The following is a 25,324-nucleotide window of genomic DNA, read 5'->3' on the forward strand; positions in this document are numbered from 1 at the left end:
TGCAGAAGACGCCGCGTGCACTTAACTCAGGAAATTGGCCATCAACAAGCTGAGCTTGAGCTAGTGTTGATGAAGACTCATTAATAATGGACATGTGCATTTGCCATGAATTATGATTTATTGAATTATGCAAATTCTCATTTTTATGCTAAAATCAAAGGAACTTAAGGGCAACACCGTCGACATTCTAGATTAACAGCCATGGCTATAAAATAAACTACGATTGTTTCTTTGTTTTATCGCCAGCAGAGTACTCGTGATATTGTAGAACATGAAAGTAAATCAAAAACAACAGAAAATGCCCACACGAATACATTGAAATCATTAGAGGGAAAATATCAGGATATTTTCCTGGAGGTTTAATGATGTGACTAAGGATATGCAACACAACACTGCAGCTCATAGAAACCAGAAACTAAATAAATGGAAAAATGAAAATTAATGTTGGTACGAATAACATGAAAAATAATAAAACACGTATTTAAAAGCACTTATCACAATAGCATGTCTTGCAAGAGAAGCACATGTACAGTCCGCTATACTGCGAGTAAAAAGAAGCCCTATTTTATTGTGGCACTCTATTTCAATTACACGTTTTGTAGGCAATTTAAAAATTATGGAGGTTGAGTAGTCGATTTTGATTTGCTATTTCACTAGCTGTAGTTAATTTTTAATTTTTGCTATCTCTGGCTACCCCATTCCATGCTGATGACTGGCTCATTTTTGTGACGTCTTCATACAAGCCGAATACAGATATCGTTCAAAATCTAAATTACAAAATATCCACGTACCAATAATTTGATTGTTGTTGGCGTGCGTTTGAAATCCACATGAAGTGTAAAAGCGACGAGCAAAAATAGTAACATGCATGGAATATATGTCACGAGCAATCCGTCCTTTTCCAGTAATGGTATCATGCTGTAACAGAATAAACATAATCTTAGAACCACAACTGGTACCACACCAGACACCACATGGTACCACGGTGAGGTATATTTCATTACTCCTGTTGTCAGGTTAAACGACGAATCCTTACATGACATTCATTACAGCCAGTGCGAGTTATGATGTTCAGAAAGTATAGGTAGAGTACAAGTGAATTAAGGACGTCGTTTTACAGTAAATTATAGTACCTAAACGATGCTACAGATAGAAACCACGTTGTTTCCACAGGTCGTAGTGGTACTAGCAGACTGGTAGGTCTGCAAGATAGAAAATAATTTCCAGGTGTTTTACGACAATGCTATAAAACAATAGTCACAATTACATTACAAATTCAATTCATTAATTGTAAATTCGATCGCTGTAATTTTTATCTTTATAATGTTGCTCAATCTACTCACGAGAACTCTCGTTTGCTTGAAAGGATTTATAATATAGTATGACCAGCTTAATAGTTGAACACTTACAAAGTAACGAGAAGGATAGATTTTTCATGGACTTGAAATGAAAATAAAAAGAACACGAGAGATGAGTTAACCTGCAAAAATTAAGATTGATTTCAGCTGAATTCTTCTAAAACAGGTATAGAAGTTACTGTACTCAAATAAAGTGAGGAAAGAGGGAAAGAAGGTCGTTTCGAACCTTTCCAATTTTAAGAATTGGTTGTGAATAATTACCCAAGCAATACTTACGAGAGAAAGTAAGAATGATTTTCGTGATGGACGTAAGGTTAACATAACATTGGATGGTAAAAGACAGATCAGCGTTGAGCCCCCACTATAAAAAAGAATATTCTGGTTTTGTCAAAATTTTCAGATATAAAATGTTGCATGTTGTCGTATTTCCTTTACATATCAAAAGTTTGCAGAGTAAATAAAGTTTTATAACTAATACCAAATCGCCAACAAAGTACTCCTAGAGAATATATTCTTTAATTTGACAAAGACAGAAATTGAGCACCAAATATTGGCAACCTTGTCCTACATGAAAAATAATTAGAGTAAAGAATTATATAATGCCAGCTTATTTTAACTAAACTCTGTCTGAATTTGAACATAAACAAACCGTGGCAGACAAGTACAAACCTCGTACAGTCCTCGGGCAAATGGGAACAAACGATGAAGGACTTGAACAGCTAAACTAAAGCTCCTCAGAAAGGGTAACCAACTGCAAACAGAAAAAAATGAAATATAAAAACACTGAATTCATCAATGAAGATATCCACACAAACAATGCACTTACCATAAAACAAACGTTCCTATAACTGTTATTCCCAAACAGAAAACTTTAAATATGGCATCTACCCTAAAAAAGTTATTTGGGAATGTATTTTTTAACTAAAAATTACGTGTGAAATGTGTGGGAATATGGAGTGAACGACATACGACAGCTGGAGACAGACCCACATAGATACAATAAAATACAATTAAAACAAATACAGTACCCACCACGATTTTTTCCTTAAAGCTTTTCCTAACAGAAAACTAAAGAAAGGAAGTGCGTGATACAATTCCATCTGTTTGTAGTTGAGCGCCAAAGAGAACATAATTGATCCTAGAATATCACGATCATTGATGACACAAATGATTCCCCACAATGCTAAACCTAAACTGATACAGTTGTATCTGGAAAGTCGTGAAGGAAAATTGAGAGCAGAATGACGATGGTTGATATCTGCGCTAACCATAACCATAGCTCCGATAACCATGCGGTAAAACCATACAAAATTGCTAAAATGTAGTAGGCTAATCAAGGCTGTAGAAATGAGGCCTGAAATCAAGACAAACGTGTGTAGCGTCCACCTGTGTTGTGGTAAAGTTAGATTTAGTTGTTCAACATAAAGATGTATTTAGTCATATAAATTAGGATACTGAAAATGGCCATGGTCGATTAGAATTAAACCAGGGTAAAGAAGAAGCACCAGTGAAACTGAAATCTAAATTATACGATGATGTCATAGATGTCATATCATACATACTGTATATAGCCATCCTTTCACGACAAATGGCAATTTGAGTCTTGAGATGTTAAATTGTTATTATGAAGTTATCTCATGCTTTACGCCACGCGGAACAGGGAGCGGACAGCAGGCGCGGCTGGGGCAAAGATGCCCATTCTATATCTTACAGTATGTAGAAGTTATAGTATATTTTGCATTCTTTTGTATGGGCCGACAAAGAAAATGCCCCTTCATAAAATACGCCCTCCTTCCGACGACCCTGAATTAATAATATACGCCAGCATTTGTTTAACAAAAGTAAGCCTTCACTACATCAATTCGCTAACGTGAAATAAATCGTTGCACGCGTCAATTGTAACGAAACTGATTCGTATGTACCTGTGAAATTTTCGAGCCTTTTTTATAAAAAGATGTACAAAATACGTAAATAGCTGGAAAATAAATCAAAACATCTGCAACCAGAACTAAAAAAAGGTAAAAGTAAAAATAAGTTTACTGATGGGTGCCCTCTAACATGACTTTGCTTCGCTATTTTTGACCATGCTACTGTTTGCTGGCATCAGGATGCATAACTTCTGAAATGATTCCTCAAGACTACCTACATGTCTTGCTGCAAGATTACCTGTATATCTCATGAAAAGTTTATGTTCTGGACTTTCAAATCCTCTTGATGTATTTAAGTTCACCCAAGCAGGATTAATGATATTAGCACTGAACAGAAAATCATTAAAATCATTCTGTGGCTGGCCAACAATATAATACTGTTCTAAATATATTTGACTTACAGATAGCCACATAACCAGCTGTGGTATGCAGTTAATGGTGGATAGTCCAAACCCCAGTATTGTAAATCATTCAGTGAAGAATTTACATACCTAAAAATAAACTACAACTTAATATATTATTTACAATGCAATGTTCTGCACTAAGACAAGTTCTTAATTGATAACTCCAAACAAAACAAGGAAAATTATCTGACAATCACCATTCTTCAACAGGTAGATTCACTGTTATTTCCATCCAGTGACGTTGAGCTTCATAGTCACCAAACATGGGAGCTTTTCCCGCACCTGTGTGTGTGTTGAGTTAACACAAGCATAAAAACAGCATGTAAACAGCACTATAAAATCATTGGGTTTAATCAGGCAAGATAAAACAATAAAATTGGGAATTGCAGTTCTCCCGTGAAATAAACAAAAAATTGCTGACGCAGCAAAATGTAGTTACAAATATGGCAAGTAAACACTGCATGTAGCACAGTGGTATTTTAATTAATTCAGCCGTTTCGTAGCTGTTGGAAAACATATAATACTACAGTATCTAAATAATTAAACATTGAATGAGCACAAATAATTACAAGACACGCATATTTTGCGCGACAAGACATCTGGGAAGAGAAAAAGTGCACGAGTCACGACTCACGAGAGGGTACGTTACGAATGTGTTGGAACCACCCAGATTTCTCTGTCAGCGGTTTTGCGGCACGGTTTAAAAAACATCGAGGGTTGGAAGAAAGTATAAAATATATCCTTATTCGTAACTCTGGTGAAATCAAGACCAATCAACTTGACACGTTTGCATATTAGCGTGAATGATTAAAACAAGTTTGATGGAGCTTTTGCAGCTGACATGACGATACCATACCTGAGTACGGATTCAGCGAGACGCAACATCTTACAAATACTGATAGTAAAATAACAACAAATAGGAAAAAACGGCTATCTTTCTCATTTATTAATATTTCATCTCTATTTTTTGTCTTCTTGTCCGCCATGTTGGAAAGGGAATTGACGGGCGACGTCCAGTCGTAAAAAGTGTCGCCGAATCGGATTGCTTTTAAAATTTTATAAATAAATGAAATTACGAACGTGCCACTAAAGGTTGAGATAGTAACGTCCAGGAGTTGTTAAATTGTGATAGGAAAAAATATTAAGACAAAGCTGTAATTGTACTTTTTACACAAGAAAAAACTATCTGGGAGACGTGAAGAATACGAATCTTGGTACGAATCGGGGGAGTCATATCACTGCCATATCACTGCACCATGTTCCAAAATGGAGTGCTTGTCTTCTGCGATGTTTGGTAATTTTAGAGATTCATTTGGATATTCCAACCTTAACAGCTCACGTCTTTCCAAAATAAACTTTGAATCCAGCTTATTTAATGGCATCGTACTTTCCAACTGGGATAACATCATAGGCCCTAGTCTGGGCCACCTTTGGTTGGAGTGCGAGGAAAAATGTAAAGAAGATAGTGTGAAGTACGTAGTAACACACACCCTGAATGGTGAACTCACGCGGCAAGCACCGCCTAACGCGGTCGACACGAAGTTTTTTATCATCAAAGAACGCGATTTGGTGTTTTCCTCTTATATATTTACTGGTATTTCGAAAGGAGCAGGCGAGACATTATATTCATTGAGCTTATTACTTCCGTTTTCTGGTTTGAAGGAGTACTTACGGTATCAAGAGTTAGTGGATATTAGAATGAAATTACTTGTAGCTAGGTTCAGAGTTTTGCAAGAAAAGGTACGGTGGATTACTTTTATGTGTATCACAGTCCATATTATATTTAAAGTACTGGCATATATCATTAATAATATTAATGATTATCATTTACATAGGACCTATTGACTTCAATTCCAAACCTCTCTAAATATTTACCCAGTTTAATTGGAATGGTTTCTTCACTTCATTTACATGGCTTATCCAGTACTTTGTCTGTAAGTGAACTGTTTTAAGTATTAATTAAAACTTTTATCAGTGCATGTCTTCTTTATATATCCAGGTTAACATGGATATACAGTGACTCTAGGGATTTCAAACTGTAGCAGAATTCCACATTTAATTAGGAATAGTTTTATATTGCCTACCAGCTACTGGAAAAAGAAAAAGTGTTGCATGTTTAGTCTGGTACCTTTGGATGTCACATATAATAATGATTATTTTAATCTAGGTTTGGGACAGTGCTTTTGCTCCTGGAAACAGCTCCTGCTTTACCTCATCATTTCTTGAAAAGTAGGTTTTCGGAGGTCACAAGAATGTATCTGGTACCACAGGTTTCATCTGTTCATATCACAATTTAAGAAAACATTTCTATAGCTCCAAATGCACTTGTCCAATCTTTTATCTAAATTCTTACATGTAGATGTATCACATCACATCTGGAGACCTTTGGAAGTAGTGTGGTCATTGGGAAAGCAATAGAACCTATTAATTTGGTGAGAAATTTGGTCAGCTATAGTTACAAGCTCAAACTCCTTTCATATAAGAGCAAAAACCACTGCTTACCTTCCCAGGTTAAATGATTAACGATTCTTTGCCAGTGTAAGCACTAGGCACTTTGGTTTACGATTAACAAACCTAGGTCAGTCAAACCAAGGTTTCTAACACACCTAAGAACTGCCTGGAATTGAGTGCCATGAAAAGCATTCATGATCAATTACACATAGTTCAATTTTACCCAATGGAATTTATGATCAACTGAGTTTTATTTTAAGCAATGGGTGGTTTTCTAAAATTTAATCTCTGTGTAATTCTAGATGATCAACACGTTGGCATTATTTTTATCACCTGAAGAGAGATGTCAGTCTCGATCTGTGACAAATGATGCAAAGATGGAATATGAGTCAGATCTCTTTGTACAAGGAATTTTAATGGTATACTATAGTTTTATTTTGTACATTTGTATTATTGCTAATGCAATTGTTGACATGTTACATATATAATGTACATGGGATATATTGACTTGTTGATCTGTAAGACAGGAAAAAAACTAAAGATTTGCATAATTACTATATAAATATATCCTTGTAATATTTCTTTTTTATCATCTATTAGAATGAAGATGGTAGTTTTGAATTGAGCCCCAAAAGGATTTTAACAAGTCGTTTTCCCACCACAGTAATTAATCTTGAAAAAGAAGATGTCATGCAGTCAAGTCTCTTTGCTGACCATTCTTCGACTCGTCATCAGTTTTTAAACACGGATTTGGAGTATCTTTGGAATGATAATGAAGATGCTCCCTTGTATCCTGCATTGTAAGTTCCCCTCAAGAAATTTATCATAAGTTGTATCCTCCTATCCACCACAATTGTATTAATTCAACCCAATATTATTACATACAGTATTTCTTTATTTTCTTATCTTTGCTTCTGTAATTTTCATAATTTTGTTGATGGTAAGAATGAAATTTGTCTGTTTGCAGAGGATTATTTCACAACTTGAAACACGAAAGCAAGATGATTAGTGACATGTTAAGTGATGTACGTAAACGGCTATACAGTATCATTTGATCAAGATTTAGCACCCTTGTTAGTTTGAACACTTTAGAGACAGTAACCAACTTCGAACATATTTATGGTCAACCAACTTTAAACATAATAAAGTTAGACTTTTCTTATTATTAAGTGTGATATTAATAAGAAAATATGTTGGTTTATAGATTCAATTGTTACCTGCACAAGACAGCATTCGTTTAGTATACATTGAAAATTTTAAACGCCTCATAAGACGAAAAGCTGTGGCTGTAATCAAGTACATTGAAGATCTTTCGTAAGTTAAATACAGTTCATACATATAGCACCTGAAAATCCTGATACATAAGATATGTTTTCCTTTTTAAATGTATTATTTTTAGTCATTTATCAAATGAGAATTGTCATATTTTAGTTTTTAAATGTTGCTCTTAAATTTGGTTTCAGGAAATATGGTTATGATCGAATGGAAAGCAGTGGATTACAGGAAGTGAGACAACAACTACATTTAACTAAAGATGGTGATTTTCTTATCACACTAGCAAGTGCGGAAAAACTCCGTCCAAATATTTATATGTGTGCCATGGGAGAAGGTGGTCAAAACGGAATTGAAGCGATATATAGGAATGTCCTGGGATGTTTATAGTACAGTAAGTGATAAATAAGAATGTTCTGGGATGTTTATACAGTACAGATGAATTCAGATTAATATCCCATGCTAATTATAACACACTGGTCTAATATAATTTTGTGAGATGTCAAATCACTACTAAATATTTCCTGTATCCGTGGCGTAGCCAGCCTGATGATTTAGTCCCGCTGTCATTAAGATGATTTTTCCATCACCGTCCGCTTAGAATCGCCTTGGTCAAGATGGCTACGTTACTGAACTGCATGGATAATATGGGGGGAATCACCATTCACTATTCAAAACTAATATTTTTCCTTATTTAAACAAATTTTCTGAATACTAAGAGATATGTGTGAATGAAAATATAAATTAATATTTTTAATGATTAAAATTCGTTGATGATTAAAAGAAACTAAAGATTTCTAATAAATTGTAAACTACAAATTTCGTACCCTATTTTATCAGAGAGGTGGGAGCAGAGATTGTTGATGTGGAATATCATAATAATGGAATATCGGGTATTCTAGTGGCTTTAGTTTCTAGCCTTGCGTTTTTTTTCTAATTTTCTCAGACTTTTTTTATTCGTGCTTTTTAACTTTTTCTCACATGCCATATTGTCGATCAACAAATCTTCTGCGTCTTTCGGTTCCACGGCAGAAAAATATTGATAAATTCCTAAGGAATCGTCTAAATCGTGTCTTTGCCATTTCCACTGTGTGGCAGCAAATAAAGAAGCGACGACAAATGATCCGGTTGCTGCGGCTCGGAACGTCCATTGTGGTCCAAGAGTGTGGATTAAATGACCTCCTAATATTGATCCGCTGCCTAATCCCAGTCCCCAGTAAACGCCTTGAAGGATTCCTACGTAAAAGCCAGAAAATACAAGTTCGTTGAGACCCTCAAATGTGCTTCATAATTCAATGCAATAGCGTAGACACAAACCTGAAGGTTTCTCACCTGAGTGGCAAAGCGCTGGCGATAGCGCGAATACCCTGCAAACGAGGTTGCGAGGCTGCTGAACGTCATTCTTAGTTATTTGGAATTACAAGGTTACTTTGTTGCTTAGGATTAAAATTCCAAAAAAATTAATATATTATTCTACTACGTTTCTTTCGGTTGAATTGCCTACGCGCTCTAAGCATTCTTTACTAAGAAATAGCCGAAGAAAATGTCTTGTCTGCCCTGAAAAGAATGATAAATGTTAGGTGTAGTTTACTTACCTTGCATTGTAGTAACCGACTCCTGAGGAGCGGCCTCGGCTAAATATGACGTGCATGCAGTCCATGATGCGGCAAATGTAAAACCACCAAGAAACTCTACAGCCAGTGCAAACCACGGATTAGCCATCGTTGAATACGCAATAAATATCGTCCCATACGATATCAACGATATAAACACAATCTTGATTTGTCCAAATATTTCAATTAACCTACTCACGATGAAAAACATAATCAAGTCTGCTGAGTTACGGGAAAAAATCGAGAGACCCATGAGAGTCTTTGATCCTCCCAGATCTTCAAGAAACCACATTAAAAAGTTATGAAGCAATCCATGGCATATTCCCATATAACAAACTGCGGTTAGGAAGGACACATAATGAATTGAGAGAACTGTAGAAAGTACACCATTGCTGGTTTCTTCTACATCTTTATATCGAAACGTGAAGTTTGCTGAAATTACTAAAGTTATTAACATGAATGTCGTAAATACGGAAAATGAACTCGTGTAATCAACGAACTGTTCATTGCATGTAAGATGACGTGACCGTTCCAAGAGGGTTCCAACCAAGAACGAAGCAATTCCGTGACCTAACGATCCCCACAGTCGTTGCCTTCCGTAATGTATTCGATACTCCCCGAGGTATTCCAGAAGAGATGCGTCGGATAATGGCGCCGAAGGTGTCTCCAGAAACTCTCCTACAACAATGAGCACTAAGAGAATCACGAAAAGTCGTTTCATTTCGTTTCTATTGGATTTAAAAAGATTAGTCTGTACCACTGTTAATGTGTTATTTGTGTGTTTAACTCGACGATTATAACTTTGGGCCAGTTTTATAACTTTGTCTTCTTTTATCTTTTGGTATTTTGATGTTCCGTTTTTTCCAGGCTTATCACTTGTTTGTTTTGTTTCGAGTGATCCTTCACTAGTTTTGTTTACGGACTTAACGTGCTGACTTTCAGCTCTGTTCATGTTGTAATAATGTGCGTCTGTTGATGTATCTCCGCTCTTATGCGCAGTGGCAAAAAACTTAGCAAGTTCTGCTCCGGCTGAAGATTTGCTTTTGCCGTTCATATTAAACGGATCAAAGACTTTGTGTTCGTCCGTAGATCCTTCGTCTAGTATTTGATGGTCACCGGAAGAAGAAATTATATTTGACTCTGGTTTTTTGGAGGTATTGTTTACTGATGAAATCTTTGCTTCAAAATCATTGAGCAATGTTTCTGACACTGCCATTCCTTTCTTTCCAAATTCATTATTGGCAATCCCATCGCTGATTTGGCCACGTTTGGTTTTCGCGTCGTAGCCTAGCTTGCTCTTTTGTTGTTTTCTATAGTCTAATTTCGTACGAGTTGTTACCTCAGTGTCAAAATAGTTTTTTAACTTTTGCTGAACTGGCCCATCAGTGGATCTTTTAAAAAATCCCGTTTTATGTTTCGTATAGTTCACAAACACATTATGAGAAGAATTTTTAGCGGTAAACTCGCAAATCTCTTCAGTTGGTTCAACAAATACTAAAGCTATAGTCATTACTAGCCAAGCCATAATAGACATAACGAGTATCGCTTTTCTCTTTCGAAACTTATCCGCAACAACGGTCCAAAATGGCGCACTGGCAAGCTGCACAATCGGGCGAATGCCCACAAGAAGGCCGACAGCAAAAGCGGAGAGACCAATCTGGCGTAGATATACGGGAAGGTATGGATTTATTGCACCCAGCGCTCCGAAGTAAAAGAAATAAAACGATTTGTAAATAATTAAGTCTTTGTTTACCTTCCATGAGTAACTTGAAGCCATTTCCTTTAGCAAGGGATAACGACGCTACATACTGTCATTTTCTGGTATAGTGTAATTTTAATATTATAAATATTGCCTCTCATTCTATGCTTCGATTCAACGTTATTGTAATAATATAAACAAATACTGTAACGCATCGACTTACAGTCTGTAAACACTCGCAATATTCGTTTTAATGATCTTTTGAACAAAACAAAGCAGGTAGCTCAGTGCAAGGCGAACAGGTCCCATCCAACAAGATTGCTTGTATAATTTCTATGCATGCATCCTACGCGTAGACATAGTGATTATTATCATGTATCAGTATCATGTTTTTGCGTGTACCATTTCTTTTCAAATTGATTTTTCTTTCATGATAGATAGGAAAACATGTTCTTCGTAATAAGTTTTGGTTTGTGCAAGAATATTTGATCCCTTGCATTTGCTGGTTTCAAATTTTCTTTAAAAATATATGTCATGAAACATTCCCTGTTTGGATAAAAACTTATATTTTACAAAATTTTATAATAAAAACTTGTATTTTAAAACAATAATTTGATTTAATTTTCAATTTTCAATTTAATGCACCTATGCAGTATTTTAGTTCCAGATATATTTTTATATTATGTTATGTATATATTTTGTTATCCATGGCATGCATGTGGATTAAAACGTAATCTCTCATATTATAAACCTCTACAAAGTTCAGGTGCCACATTCTAAAATTTACGATGGATATATCATATCATATATATTATAAATTATAATACATATAATTTGTGTCAAAGCCAATGCATGCATGCATGTAAAAATCATTCTTCGACGTAAGTGCATGAAGAGTGCGAATGTGCATATATAGCATTACTCAACAGAGCAAACCCATCCATGGTGGGACAATTATTATACTATTTAAACTATTAAATTTCTATAATAATTTCAAAAGCTATCTTTAGACTGTTATTAATTCTACAGGGTGTTCCAAAAAAGTTAAATTTTAAAAATATAGACATTCAATCATTTCTATAATACCATAAATGTGGACTAACAAGGATATCAGGGTTTAACTGACAGAGCAAAGGGTAGTATTTTGTTGCGATTCAGTTTCAAAATAAATGTCTAACCACTCGCGGTTTAAGATTGGTTTAAAGAACAGTAATAAATATGTGATAATTTTTTTTGTTTCTTTGTTTGGACACCCTCTAAAAGTATATAACATAGTCTTTATAGTGTGAAAGATATTTTAATCTAAGGACCATAAAGATCTAAGGACCTTTTGTTTCTGTATTTTTTGTTTCTGATGATTCAGGATTGTCTGATAAATTTACTTTATCTTCACGTGATGGTACTGTGTTGTACTTGCTGATCAACCATTGAGATATAACAAAAAAAAATGTTACAACTATCGTTGCAGTTCCTCCAATACGATATGCTGAAATGATACCATATTGGTTGATTAAAACTCCACCAAGAATAGCACCGATGCCTGTCCCGAGGCCCCAGTAAATTCCTTGTAAAATACCTATATATAGTCAAAGAAAATTACGTAAAAATGTTAACAATTGAGTTACCGAGTTGGACCATGCATTTTTTGCGTGGATATCTTTTAGGTGTGTTTCAGATGTCAAACGTTTCATGTGCCCATTAAAATTAGGCTCCGCACATGAAAAGTTCGACATCGGAAACGGGCCTTAGTGTAGAGTACGAGGTTAAACGATGATTTATCTTAGTTCAAATTGATCAAGTATATCACATGAATACAACACCGTAAGGAATATACTTACTTTGCATGGTGGCTGCTCCATCATCTGGTGTTACCGCTGATAAATATACAATGCAAGTCGCCCACGATAATGCGTAAACGAAGCCTTGCAGTATTTCTAATGGAATAACAAGCCAAGGGTTGACCAAATTCGAGTAACCAAAAAATATAACAGCAAACGCCACCAGAGACCAAAACACTGACGGTAACTCTCCGAGTCGGTTGATTAGCACGCCAGATAAAAAGAAACCAACAATCACAGCCATTGATCTGATTGTTGTGGCTAAACCCATCATAAACTTACTAGCACCTAGATCTTCCAAATACCAATTTATGAATGTCACCTGCCCACCATTTCCAATTCCCATAAACCAAACAGTAAGCAAAAATGTCGCATACTTTGCTGAAAAGCACAGCTTATAAACCTTGAATATGCTTGAATCGCAGGAAGTCGAATTTTCATTGTACTTGAACGTTATAAGTGCCAATACAAAAATCAACCCTATTATCATGAATGCAACAAAAAAATAGAAAATCACCATGTAGTCGTTCATTTCTCGTCCACAATAAATGTATCTGGTTGTGTCTAGGACAGCACCAACACCAAATGACGCTAAACCATAGCCCATAGAGCCAAAACAACGCGTCTTACCATAGTCATGACATTTATCACCTAGTTTCTGAATCAACGCTGTGTCAATCATAATAAATGACGGTGCTTCGAAGATCTCACCCACCACTATTAAGATAAGAAATATGTAAAATAGAGTTCGAAGCTCATTCTTATCATAAACAATGATTTTTGTTTGTTCTTCCTCTTTCTTGACTGCAAGACCTATCGTGGATTTTTTCTTTGCAAAAAGACCTTCAGTTACGGGAATAGGAGCTAAGGGAAGACCAGAGTATGACACACTTCGATGGACGTCCCGTATTTGAACATGATTAGTTGAGTTGAATTGTTCACATTTTGTCTTCTTTGGTTGAGGGAATGCTAAAGCTAAAGTGAATATCAGCCATGCAACGACAGACATACTCAACACAAGTTTCCTGCTCTGATATTTGTCAGCCAAATAAGCCCAAAACGGCCCACTTACGAACTGGACTAATGGCCGTATTCCTGATAGCGTACCAACATATGATGCCGTGAGTCCCATTTGCTTAAAATATATTGTCAAATAGGGAAATGTTGAACCAAATCCAGCGAAGAACAAGAAATAAAATGCTTTGTACGTGAGCAAAGTTCTATCTGGAAGTAATGATTCATCTTCTCCTTCTTCATTCGTTGAATTTTCTTGTTCTTCTTTGTTTCTTTGTTGCGGGTCTTCACTTCCTTCGGGTGATTGAGTATCAGTAGTTGGTAAAGTACGACTTTGCATATTTAGCTTTTAGAATTTAGAATTATATGGATAATACTTAATTGACTCTTTAGACACAATTTATGATTTCAGTCAGCGCCGTAACAGTACCTGTTGTTTATAGTTGTTGACTGATTTTATCACACCCCATGCACTGCTCATAAAATATCTTCTAACACAAAATAAATACAAATAACTGAATGCAAACAAGTTATTTTTTCATTTTATGGATACGAATATAAAACTTCATTACCGCTCTTCTGATGCGGATAAATGTTTAGCTACAGGTGGTGGTTATAATTTCTTTAACGCTTGAATGAAATCATTGAAGATTTGTCTAAGTGCATGCATTCATAACCTAGCATGACAACATGTTCTAACGAATTTTTTATCTTATTGCTATGACATAGACACTACGTATTTTCTGGGTAGCGCAGTTAAATCTGTGCTCACAACTTGTAAAAATTGATCAAATATACACCTTGACACCTAGCTATAATTCCACACATGCACTTAAACCAATCAATGTCTCCTTGGAAAAGCACAGATTTTACTTGTGAATGGACTTAGTGTAAAAAATAAAGATGCCATTCATGTCAGAAATCGCGCGGCTTTCTGTGCCCCATCGACAAGTAAATTTTGCAAATAGATTGTTCGGTCTGATCCGGTCGGATAATAGTGTCGACTGCCTGGAATATTTCTACAAGTCATAATCCCCGACGGACGAAACGAAGGTCTGTGTTCAGGCTACTGCCGGAGTGTCGCAAAATAAGGGACTGTAACTCTGTAAGCTTGGTCCGTGGCTGTTTAATTTAGAAATTTTAAAACTTTTCGCAAATACCCAAGTTTTTAACGTAAAATTTATACCAAAATTTTTAGCGTTTTTTAAAATTTTTGAAATTTTGAAAATTTTTCAACTGATAAAACGAAGTATTCTTAATTTTCCTAATTTTTGAAATTTAAAAATACTTTGATAATTTTAATTTCTTTTAATTTTTGAGGTGGTTTTAAAAAATCACGATTTATTCTGCTTTTAAAATTTTTAGGGGATGAAAATTAGGATTTTGGTCCCGGGTTAGCGATTTGACTGAAATTTTGAAATTTATCAAAGTATGATTTTATGTCTCGAATGTATTGTTTTGATGAAAGAATGCAATTGTACTTAAGGTGGCTCCCTACAATTTTTAAAAATATTGAAAACTTGTGGTTTTGATTTAAAATTTTAGCACGAGATTTCTTGCTAAGGAAAAGAAATTTCCCAGATATATTAACCAACATTCTAACAGTCAGAAATTGCCCACAAGCATGACGTCATTACCGTTGTTATGGTAACAAAAGCGATTCAATATGGCCGACATTTTACCTATTCGCGCATTTTACTCGAAAACAAGTTCGGTTACCCCAATTTTTTATTTTATAAAGGGTTTTGTTACAAAAAAAATGGAAAATTTGAGTCAGTTTAAGAAAATTCTATAGAGCCAAAATTATTAAAAATTGAAAAACGTGATTTCTCGTTATAGAATTTTTTTGGCTCTATAGAATTTTTTTAAACTTGCTCAAATTTCCCATTTTTTTGTAAGAAAACTTTTTATAAAATAAAAAATTGGGGTAACCGAACTTGTTTTCAAGTAAAATGCGTGAATAGGTAAAATAACGGCCATATTGAATCGCCATTGTTACCATAACAACGGTAATGACGTCATACGTGATCAAAATTTTCGACTGTTAGAATGTTGGTTAATATATCTGGAAAATTTCATTTCGTTTAGCAAGAAATTTCCTGCTAAAAATTTCAATCAGAATCATCAGTTTTCAATATTCCTAAAACTGTAGGGAGCCACCTTAATTCTGAAACATTTCGACGTATTTTCAACCGAATTTTTGAAATTTCAAAAAATTGACGAAAATTAGGTTTTTTCCTTTGTTCCCCCGTTGCCGATTTGGTTGAAATTTATCAAAATATTTTTTTGGTTTCAAATGTATTGTGTTCATGAAAGATTGAATTCTTATCAATTTTGAGTATGATTTTATGTGTTCAAATGTATTGTTTCGATGAAAAAATGAAATTCTGAAGCATTTCGACGTATTTTCAACCCAATTTTAAAATTTCAAAAAATTCACGAAAGTTAGGATTTTTCCTTTGGTCCCCCGTTACCAATTTGGTTGAAATTTTGTATTTCATCAAAGTATGATTTTATGTGTTCAAATGTATTGTTTTGATGAAAGAATGCAATTGTACTTATTTCTGAAGCATTTCGAAGTATTTTGAACTGAATTTTGAAACTTCAAAAAATTGACGACGATGAGAATTTTTCCTTTGGTCCCCCGTTGCCAATTTGGTTGAAATTTTGAAATTGATCAAAGTATGATTTTCTGCGTTGAAATGTATTTTTAATGAAAAACTGCAATTGTACTTAACTCTGAAGCATTTCGACGTATTTTCAATTGAATTTTGAAATTTCAAAAAATTCGCGAATATTACAATTTTTCTTTTGGTTCCCCGTTGCCAATTTGGTTGAAATTATGTATCGTATCAAAGTATAATTTTATGTGTTCAAATGTATTGTTTTCATGAAAGAAAGCAATTGTACTTATTTCTGAAGCATTTCGAAGCATTTTCAACCGAATTTTGAAATTTCAAATAATTGACGAAAATTAAGATTGTTCCTTTGGTTCCCCGTTGCCAATTTGGTTGAAATTTTGAAATTTATCAAAGTATATTTTATGTGTTCAAACGTATTGTTTTCATGAAAGAATGAAATTCCGAAGCAATTCGACGTATTTTCAACCGAATTTTGGAATTTCAAATATTTGACGAAAATTAGAATTTTTCCTTTGGTCCCCCGTTGACGATTTAGCTGAAATTTTGAAATTTATCAAATTATGATTTTATGTGTTCAAATGAATTGTTTTTATGAAAGAATGCAATTCTAATTAATTCTGAAGCATTTCGACGTATTTTCAACCGAACTTTGAAATTTCAAAAAACTGACGAAAATTAGGATTGTTCCTTTGGTCCCCCGTTTCAGATTTGTCTGGAATTTTGAAATTTATCAAAATATTTTTTTGGTTTCAAATGTATTGTGTTCATGAAAGAATGCAATTCTAATTAATTCTGAAACATTTAGACGTATTTTTAACCGAATTTTGAAATTTCAAAAAATTGACGAAAGTTAGGTTTTTTCCTTTGTTCCCCCGTTGCTGATTTGGCTGAGATTTTGAAATTTTTTTTCATCAATTATTTTCTTCCTTGTCAAAATTATTTTTCTTGTGTTTTCCACAGGTATACTTTTGAAAATGTGAAGGTGTACTTCGTTTTTCGTCTAAATTATTTTTCTTTCGCCCAAACTTTTCCCAGCGAAAATTTATTTTCTCTCAATTTTTTTCTTGTGTCCAATTTTTTTTTGTCAAAAATTTTTTTTTGTGTCAAAATATTCTATTTTGTCAAAAATTTTTTCTAGTGTGAAAATATTTTATTTCTTCAAAATTATTTTTCTTGTAAAATTTTTTTGCTTTTAAAAAAGTTTCGAGCAATTGGTTCATTTTTAGAATATTAAAAAAGTCGTCAATTTGGCTTAATTTAGTATTATAAAACCCTTCGCTGTCGCAGTGAACGTGTAATAATCCCACAATCACCACATTAAGCAATGTCATATATACTGAACCTTCGACTCTTGGAGTCATACCCATTGTGTTATTCTTGAACCTTAACGGGGCGCTGTGGGTTTTTGTATAATAATATAAGTTTGTTATCAACACCCGATCCGGTGGCCTAGTGGTTAAGGCTATGACCGGAAAGGTTGTAAGGGTAGGTTCGAATCCTGCATGGGAGTAGTCGCATTTTTCCCACCGAAATTATTAAAATTCTTCGATCGTCGGATTGTATTTTAATACCAACCTTATAATATATATATTATTCCGGTGGCTCAGTGGTTAAGGCTACGGCCTACCAGGCTGTAAGGGTAGGTTCGAATCCTGCATGGGAAAGGTTCGATTTTTCCCACCGAAATTACTATTTAATTTAAATTCATTGAAAAGAATTAGGTCAAATAAAGAACAATAGCTTCCGACAAATGATGCGGTGGTCTAGTGGTTAAGACATTCGTTTCTCACTCCGATGACAAACGGTTCAACTCCTGCAATGCAAAAAAATTAGCCCGAAATTTTCGATGTGGTTTGGAATGTTTAAAACAGTTAAAAGAGACTTCTCGGCCTTTGCGAAAGACAGAAAATTGAAAAAAATTTGAAATAAAGAAACTCAAAAAAAATATTGCGTTCAAAAGTACCTGAAAATTGAAAGAAAGCACAAGTAAAATAAATTTTAAAAACACATGTCTTCTAAAAAGCCTGAAAATGAAGAAAGTCAGACGGAAAAAAAATTAAAAATTTCCCGCTTTTAAAAAACTCATGTTTACTTACCTTAATTTTTTTCACGAAAATTTGACAGGGTGATTTTCTCGAGACTGAAAAAATTTAATTTTTTTCACTTTTTTGAAATTATCTTAGATTTTTTTTTTGACGCGAAAGTATTTTGTCTTGGGCTACCTGTGTCAAGCCAGACACAGGTAGCCCAAGACAAACACAGGTAGCCCAAGACAAAATACTTTCGCGTCAAAAAAAAATCTAAGAGAATTTCAAAAAAGTGAAAAAATTAAATTTTTTCAGTCTCGAGAAAATCACCCTGTCAAATTTTCGTGAAAAAAAATTAAGGTAAGTAAACATGAGTTTTTTAAAAGCGGGAAATTTTTTTATTTTTTTTTCGTCTGACTTTCTTCATTCATTTCAGGCTTTTTAGAAGACACGTGTTTTTAAAACTTTTTTTAATTGTGCTTTTCTTTCAATTTTCAAGGACTTTTGAACGCGAGAATTTGTTTTCATTTTTTTTATTTCAAATTTTTTTCCATTTACAGTCTTTCGCAAAGGCCGAGAAGTCTTTTAACTGTTTTAAGGCTTCCAAAATCACACCGAAATTTTTCAGGCAATTTGTGTGCATTGCCAGGAGTTGAAACATCTGTCCCCGGGTTGAGAGACGAACGCCTTAACCACTAGACCACCACATCATTTGTCGAAATCTATTGTTCTTTATTTGACTAAATCCTTTTCGACGAATTTTAAATTAAATAGTAATTTCTGTGGGAAAAATCGAAATTTTCCCATGCAGGATTCGAACCTACGCTTACAACCTGGTAAACCGTAGCCTTAACCACTGGGCCACCAGAATAACACATATATTGTGAGGTTGATATCAAAATAGGTTATAATCTCTAAGACAATTTTAAAGAAGTGAAAAAATATATTTTTTTTCAATTTCGAGAAAATTACCCTGTCAAATTTTCGTGGAAAAAAAATTAAGGTAAGTAAAAAAGTCGTCAAATTTGGGCAAAAGAAAAAATTTTGACACGAAGAAAAATGAGGCACAAGAAAAAAATTTTAAATGAAAAATGTTTTGGCAAAAGAAATAAAATTGGACCGGAAAAAAAATTGGACACAAGAAAACTTTTACAATCTATCTAAAATAACCTACCGCCGAAGGATAAATTCTGATTTTCGTCAATTTTTTGAAATTTGGAAATACGTCGAAATGTTTTAGATAGTACAATTGCATTATTTCATCAAAACAATACATTTCAACACATGAAATCATACTTTGATATATTTTGAAATTTCAGCAAATCGGCAACGGGGGACCAAAGAAAAATTCTAATCCTCGTCAATTTTTTGAAGTTTCAAAATTCAGTTGAAAATATTTCGAAATGCTTCAGAATCAAGTACAATTGTATTCTTTCATCAAAAAATACATTTGAACGCAGATAATCATACTTTGATAAATTTTAAAAATTTCAGCCAAATCGGCAACGGGGGACCAAGGAAAAATTCTAATTTTCGTCAATTTTTTTGAATTTTGAAAATACGTCGAATTGTTTTAGGTTTAAGTACAATTGCACTCTTTCATCAAAACAATACATTTGAACACATGCAATCATACTTTGATAAATTTTAAAATTTCAGGCAGATCGGCAACCGGGGACTAAAGAAAAATTCTAACTCTCGTCTATTTTTGAAGTCTTAAAATTCAGTTGAAAATACTTCGAAATGCTTCAGAATCAAGTACAATTGTATTCTTCCATGAACACAATACATTTGAACACATAAAATCATACTTTGATAAATTTCAAAATTTCAGCCAAATCGGTAACAGGGGACCAAAGGAAAAATCCTAACTTTCGTGAATTTTTTGAAGGTTCAAAATTCAATTGAAAATACTTCGAAATGCTTCAGAATTGATTAGAATTGCATTCTTTCATGAACACAATACATTTGAACACATAAATCATACTTTGATAAAATACAAAATTTCAACCAAATTGGCAACGGGGAGCAAAGGAAAAATCCTAACTTTCGTCAAATATTTGAAATTCCAAAATTCGGTTGAAAATACGTCGAAATGCTTTAGAATTTCATTATAAATTTCAAAATTTCAGCCAAATTGGCAACGGGGGAGCAAAGGAAAAATCCTAACTTTCGTCAAATATTTGAATTTCCCAAATTCGGTTAAAAATACGTCGAACTGTTTCAGAATTTCATTCTTTCATAAAAACAATACATTTGAACACATAAAATCATACTTTGATAAAATACAAAATTTCAACAAAATCGGTAACGGGGGACCAAAGGAAAAATCCTAACTTTCGTGAATTTTTTGAAATTTCAAAATTGGGGTGAAAATACTTCGAGATGCTTCAGAATTGATTAGAATTGCATTCTTTCATGAACACAATACATTTGAACACAAAAATCATACTTTGATAAATTTCAAAATTTCAGCAAAATCGGTAACGGGGGAGCAAAGGAAAACTATCCTAACTTTCGTCAAATATTTGAATTTCCCAAATTCGGTTAAAAATACATCGAACTGTGTCAGAACTTCATTCTTTCATAAAAACAATACATTTGAACACATAAAATCATACTTTGATAAAATACCAAATTTCAACCAAATTGGCAACGGGGGACCAAAGGAAAAATCCTAATTTTCGTCAAATATTTGAAATTCCAAAATTCGGTTGAAAATACGTTGAAATGCTTCAGAATTTCATTCTTTCATCAAAACAATACATTTGAACACACAAAATCATACTTTGATAACATACAAAATTTCAACAAAATTGGCAACGGGGGACCAAAGGGAAAATCCTAACTTTCGTGAATTTTTTGAAATCTCAAAATTTGGGTGAAAATACTTCAAAATTCTTCAGAGAATTGATTAGAATTGCATTCTTTCATGAACACAATACATTTGAACACAAAAATCATACTTTGATAAATTTCAAAATTTCAGCCAAATCGGTAACGGGGGAGCAAAGGAAAAATCCTAACTTCCAAAATTCGGTTGAAAATACGTCGAAATGCTTCAGAATTTCATTCTTTCATCAAAACAATACATTTGAACACATAAAATCATACTTTCATAAAATACAAAATTTCAACTAAACTGACAACGGGGACCAAAGGAAAAATTGTAATTTTCGTCAATTTTTTGAAGGTTCAAAATTCAGTTGAAAATACTTCGAAATGCTTCAGAATTGATTAGAATTTCAGTCTTTCATGAACACAATACATTTGAATACATAAAATCATACTTTGATAAATTTCAAAATTTCAGCCAAATTGGCAACGGGGAAGCAAAGGAAAAATCCTAACTTTCGTCAAATATTTGAATTTCCCAAATTCGGTTAAAAATACGTCGAACTGCTTCAGAATTTCATTCTTTCATCAAAACAATACATTTGAACACATAAAATCATACTTTGATAACATACAAAATTTCAACCAAATTGGCAACGGGGGACCAAAGGAAAAATCCTAACTTTCGTGAATTTTTTGAAATTTCAAAATTGGGTTGAAAATACTTCGAAATCCTTCAGAATTGATTAGAATTGCATTCTTTCATGAAAACAATACATTTGAACACATAAAATCATACTTTGATAAATTAAAAGCAAAATTGGCAACGGGGGACCAAAGGGAAAATTCTAATTTTCGTCAATTTTTTGAAAGTTCAAAATTCGGTTTAAAATACGTCGAAATACTTCAGAATTGATTAGTATTCCACTCTTTCATAAACGCAATACATTTGAACACATAAAATAATACTTTGATAAATTTTAATATTTTAGGCAAATAAAATTGAACACATAAAATCATACTTTGATAAATTTCAAAATTTCAGCCAAATCGGTAACAGGGGACCAAAGGAAAAATCCTAACTTTCGTGAATTTTTTGAAGGTTCAAAATTCAATTGAAAATACTTCGAAATGCTTCAGAATTGATTAGAATTGCATTCTTTCATGAACACAATACATTTGAACACATAAATCATACTTTGATAAAATACAAAATTTCAACCAAATTGGCAACGGGGAGCAAAGGAAAAATCCTAACTTTCGTCAAATATTTGAAATTCCAAAATTCGGTTGAAAATACGTCGAAATGCTTTAGAATTTCATTATAAATTTCAAAATTTCAGCCAAATTGGCAACGGGGGAGCAAAGGAAAAATCCTAACTTTCGTCAAATATTTGAATTTCCCAAATTCGGTTAAAAATACGTCGAACTGTTTCAGAATTTCATTCTTCATAAAAACAATACATTTGAACACATAAAATCATACTTTGATAAAATACAAAATTTCAACAAAATCGGTAACGGGGGACCAAAGGAAAAATCCTAACTTTCGTGAATTTTTGAAATTTCAAAATTGGGGAAAAACTTCGAGATGCTTTAGAATTGATTAGAATTGCATTCTTTCATGAACACAATACATTTGAACACAAAAATCATACTTTGATAAATTTCAAAATTTCAGCAAAATCGGTAACGGGGAGCAAAGGAAAACTATCCTAACTTTCGTCAAATATTTGAATTTCCCAAATTCGGTTAAAAATACATCGAACTGTGTCAGAACTTCATTCTTTCATAAAAACAATACATTTGAACACATAAAATCATACTTTGATAAAATACCAAATTTCAACCAAATTGGCAACGGGGGACCAAAGGAAAAATCCTAATTTTCGTCAAATATTTGAAATTCCAAAATTCGGTTGAAAATACGTTGAAATGCTTCAGAATTTCATTCTTTCATCAAAACAATACATTTGAACACACAAAATCATACTTTGATAACATACAAAATTTCAACAAAATTGGCAACGGGGGACCAAAGGGAAAATCCTAACTTTCGTGAATTTTTTGAAATCTCAAAATTTGGGTGAAAATACTTCAAAATTCTTCAGAGAATTGATTAGAATTGCATTCTTTCATGAACACAATACATTTGAACACAAAACATCACTTTGATAAATTTCAAAACACAGCCAAATCGGTAACGGGGGAGCAAAGGAAAAATCCTAACTTCCAAAATTCGGTTGAAAATACGTCGAAATGCTTCAGAATTTCATTCTTTCATCAAAACAATACATTTGAACACATAAAATCATACTTTCATAAAATACAAAATTTCAACTAAACTGACAACGGGGACCAAAGGAAAATTGTAATTTTCGTCAATTTTTGAAGGTTCAAAATTCAGTTGAAAATACTTCGAAATGCTTCAGAATTGATTAGAATTTCAGTCTTTCATGAACACAATACATTTGAATACATAAAATCATACTTTGATAAATTTCAAATTTCAGCCAAATTGGCAACGGGGAAGCAAAGGAAAAATCCTAACTTTCGTCAAATATTTGAATTTCCCAAATTCGGTTAAAAATACGTCGAACTGCTTCAGAATTTCATTCTTTCATCAAAACAATACATTTGAACACATAAAATCATACTTTGATAACATACAAAATTTCAACCAAATTGGCAACGGGGGACCAAAGGAAAAATCCTAACTTTCGTGAATTTTTTGAAATTTCAAAATTGGGTTGAAAATACTTCGAAATCCTTCAGAATTGATTAGAATTGCATTCTTTCATGAAAACAATACATTTGAACACATAAAATCATACTTTGATAAATTAAAAGCAAAATTGGCAACGGGGGACCAAAGGGAAAATTCTAATTTTCGTCAATTTTTTGAAAGTTCAAAATTCGGTTTAAAATACGTCGAAATACTTCAGAATTGATTAGTATTCCACTCTTTCATAAACGCAATACATTTGAACACATAAAATAATACTTTGATAAATTTTAATATTTTAGGCAAATCGTCAACGGGAGGACAAGGAAAAATCCTAATTTTTGTCAATTTTTTTAAATCTCGTTGGTTCATAGGGCGATTTATTTTTCAACGATATAAAAAAAGACACAAGAAAAAATTTGCACATGAAAAATATTTTGACACAAGAAAAGAAATTGGACAGGAAAAAAATTGGACACAAGAATATATATTCTTCCAGCTTTCCCATTCTCTCAAGCTTTCGCGTGACGTTGTGCAGTCGTCTGAATCTTGTTTTCTGGCAGAGGCATACAATCACCTTTCCAAGGCAGCTCTGTCTCGTAGAATCCATCATCATCCTGTTGAAGTTGCTTCTTAAATTCTTCGTGCTGGAACGAGGTCACCTTGTCCATGTCAGCAACGCCAAAACATCATCTCTGCACAGTCGCTCAAACTCTTCTTGGCGAGTATGGAGTAGGAAATGCTTGTAGGTCTTGGTGCGTGTACCACCATAAAGTGTCCACCTGAACAGTGTCAATTCGGCTCCTGGATCCCTGTCCTGGTCATCACCCATTTGACAGGTGAAAAAATTGGGACGCAAGAAAAAAATTAAAAGGAAAAAAAATTTGGACACAAGAATTACAGGAAAAATAATGGACACAAGAAAATAATTTTGACACGAAAGAAAATGATTAAGGAAAAAGTATCTGGTATCAAGTTTGATTTGTTTGAAAGCAGTGTACCAGGAATTTAACCCAGTAACCGTGTGTACAGTCAGGTTCCATTAACTTGTATGTTTTGCAATTTAAGGCATTTATCATACGAGAAATTGTACAACACTCAACTATACATTCAGTATATTATAGGGCAAACGTAAGGTGGGTGGCTTCCATAAAGAAAGGAATTGTCATTTGTCATTAATGGAAAACCAACCATAAACGCGGTCCCGAACACACGGACACTGTTTTTGATTACGAGGGAAACCAGAGATCCTGGAGGAAAACCCTCACCGAACGCCGGAAATAAATACGATACACAGGTTTTTTAGTATTTTATTAACATAATGTATTACAAAGCGTGTATTTTTCATGTTTTACACAGTGTGTTTGTTTTTATAGCTATTGAAATCAAGACACAAGGAAACAAATAATTTTTCTCCTTTTATTACAACTTTATCGTTCAATCATGTGTTACAAAGCTTGTTTGTTTTTAGCTATTGAAATCAAGAGACAGGGAAACGGTTAATTTTTCTCCTACTTT

The 25,324-nt window shown here is 33.5% G+C and overlaps 4 protein-coding genes across 5 annotated transcripts; 1 reads left to right on the forward strand and 3 right to left on the reverse strand.

The window, feature by feature from the left end:
• Window positions 1–201: 201 nt before the first annotated feature.
• On the reverse strand, window positions 202–4,758 carry LOC114527101 (dolichyl pyrophosphate Man9GlcNAc2 alpha-1,3-glucosyltransferase-like). Its single transcript, XM_028548703.1, has 15 exons — window positions 4,547–4,758; window positions 3,888–3,972; window positions 3,688–3,777; window positions 3,525–3,613; window positions 3,281–3,366; window positions 2,814–2,878; window positions 2,391–2,567; window positions 2,185–2,247; window positions 2,028–2,109; window positions 1,837–1,922; window positions 1,635–1,719; window positions 1,410–1,480; window positions 1,134–1,202; window positions 792–918; window positions 202–415 (listed from the first exon to the last, which is right to left on the reverse strand). Exons 1-15 carry the CDS (start codon window positions 4,674–4,676, stop codon window positions 218–220), a joined length of 1,503 nt encoding a protein of 500 aa, XP_028404504.1. The 5' UTR covers window positions 4,677–4,758; the 3' UTR covers window positions 202–217.
• A 113-nt stretch (window positions 4,759–4,871) lies between these two features.
• Window positions 4,872–24,267, forward strand: LOC114527102 (guanine nucleotide exchange C9orf72-like). 2 transcript variants are annotated; one of them, XM_028548705.1, is made up of 10 exons: window positions 4,872–5,430; window positions 5,526–5,624; window positions 5,858–5,919; window positions 6,050–6,122; window positions 6,444–6,560; window positions 6,742–6,941; window positions 7,109–7,166; window positions 7,346–7,455; window positions 7,605–7,807; window positions 24,181–24,267. In XM_028548705.1, the coding sequence occupies exons 1-9, from the start codon at window positions 4,957–4,959 to the stop codon at window positions 7,801–7,803; spliced, it is 1,392 nt and encodes a 463-aa protein (XP_028404506.1). In that variant the 5' UTR covers window positions 4,872–4,956; the 3' UTR covers window positions 7,804–7,807; window positions 24,181–24,267. The 2 variants fall into 2 exon arrangements, with proteins under 2 accessions (XP_028404506.1, XP_028404505.1); XM_028548704.1 differs by lacking the exon at window positions 24,181–24,267 and having other exon boundaries at window positions 7,605–7,885.
• LOC114527296 (major facilitator superfamily domain-containing protein 6-like) lies at window positions 8,264–10,803 on the reverse strand. The gene is made up of 2 exons (XM_028548957.1): window positions 9,009–10,803; window positions 8,264–8,649 (listed from the first exon to the last, which is right to left on the reverse strand). Exons 1-2 carry the CDS (start codon window positions 10,801–10,803, stop codon window positions 8,321–8,323), a joined length of 2,124 nt encoding a protein of 707 aa, XP_028404758.1. The 3' UTR covers window positions 8,264–8,320.
• On the reverse strand, window positions 11,600–14,145 carry LOC114527100 (major facilitator superfamily domain-containing protein 6-like). The gene is made up of 2 exons (XM_028548702.1): window positions 12,564–14,145; window positions 11,600–12,301 (listed from the first exon to the last, which is right to left on the reverse strand). The coding sequence occupies exons 1-2, from the start codon at window positions 13,915–13,917 to the stop codon at window positions 12,045–12,047; spliced, it is 1,611 nt and encodes a 536-aa protein (XP_028404503.1). The 5' UTR covers window positions 13,918–14,145; the 3' UTR covers window positions 11,600–12,044.
• Window positions 24,268–25,324: the final 1,057 nt, after the last annotated feature.

Source organism: Dendronephthya gigantea, unplaced genomic scaffold (genome assembly GCF_004324835.1).
Source record: "Dendronephthya gigantea isolate DGI-Jeju-01 unplaced genomic scaffold, DenGig_1.0 000043F, whole genome shotgun sequence".
Classification (NCBI taxonomy): Eukaryota; Metazoa; Cnidaria; class Anthozoa; order Malacalcyonacea; family Nephtheidae; genus Dendronephthya; species Dendronephthya gigantea.

What these genes read in the sequence shown, in the direction of transcription:
- LOC114527101 (XM_028548703.1), bottom strand. Translation starts at nt 4,676, where the DNA reads ATGGCGGACAAGAAGACAAAAAATAGAGATGAAATATTAATAAATGAG. An exon ending in AAGGCTCGAAAATTTCACAG is followed by an intron (nt 2,879 to 3,280) that starts GTACATACGAAT and finishes CGTATAATTTAG; the next exon opens with ATTTCAGTTTCACTGGTGCT. An exon ending in AATCATTCTTACTTTCTCTC is followed by an intron (nt 1,481 to 1,634) that starts GTAAGTATTGCT and finishes TAATTTTTGCAG; the next exon opens with GTTAACTCATCTCTCGTGTT.
- LOC114527102 (XM_028548705.1), top strand. Translation starts at nt 4,957, where the DNA reads ATGGAGTGCTTGTCTTCTGCGATGTTTGGTAATTTTAGAGATTCATTT. An exon ending in TCAGAGTTTTGCAAGAAAAG is followed by an intron (nt 5,431 to 5,525) that starts GTACGGTGGATT and finishes TCATTTACATAG; the next exon opens with GACCTATTGACTTCAATTCC. An exon ending in ACCTCATCATTTCTTGAAAA is followed by an intron (nt 5,920 to 6,049) that starts GTAGGTTTTCGG and finishes TCTTACATGTAG; the next exon opens with ATGTATCACATCACATCTGG.
- LOC114527296 (XM_028548957.1), bottom strand. Translation starts at nt 10,803, where the DNA reads ATGGCTTCAAGTTACTCATGGAAGGTAAACAAAGACTTAATTATTTAC. An exon ending in GTCGGTTACTACAATGCAAG is followed by an intron (nt 8,650 to 9,008) that starts GTAAGTAAACTA and finishes GCTTTTACGTAG; the next exon opens with GAATCCTTCAAGGCGTTTAC.
- LOC114527100 (XM_028548702.1), bottom strand. Translation starts at nt 13,917, where the DNA reads ATGCAAAGTCGTACTTTACCAACTACTGATACTCAATCACCCGAAGGA. An exon ending in TGGAGCAGCCACCATGCAAA is followed by an intron (nt 12,302 to 12,563) that starts GTAAGTATATTC and finishes GACTATATATAG; the next exon opens with GTATTTTACAAGGAATTTAC.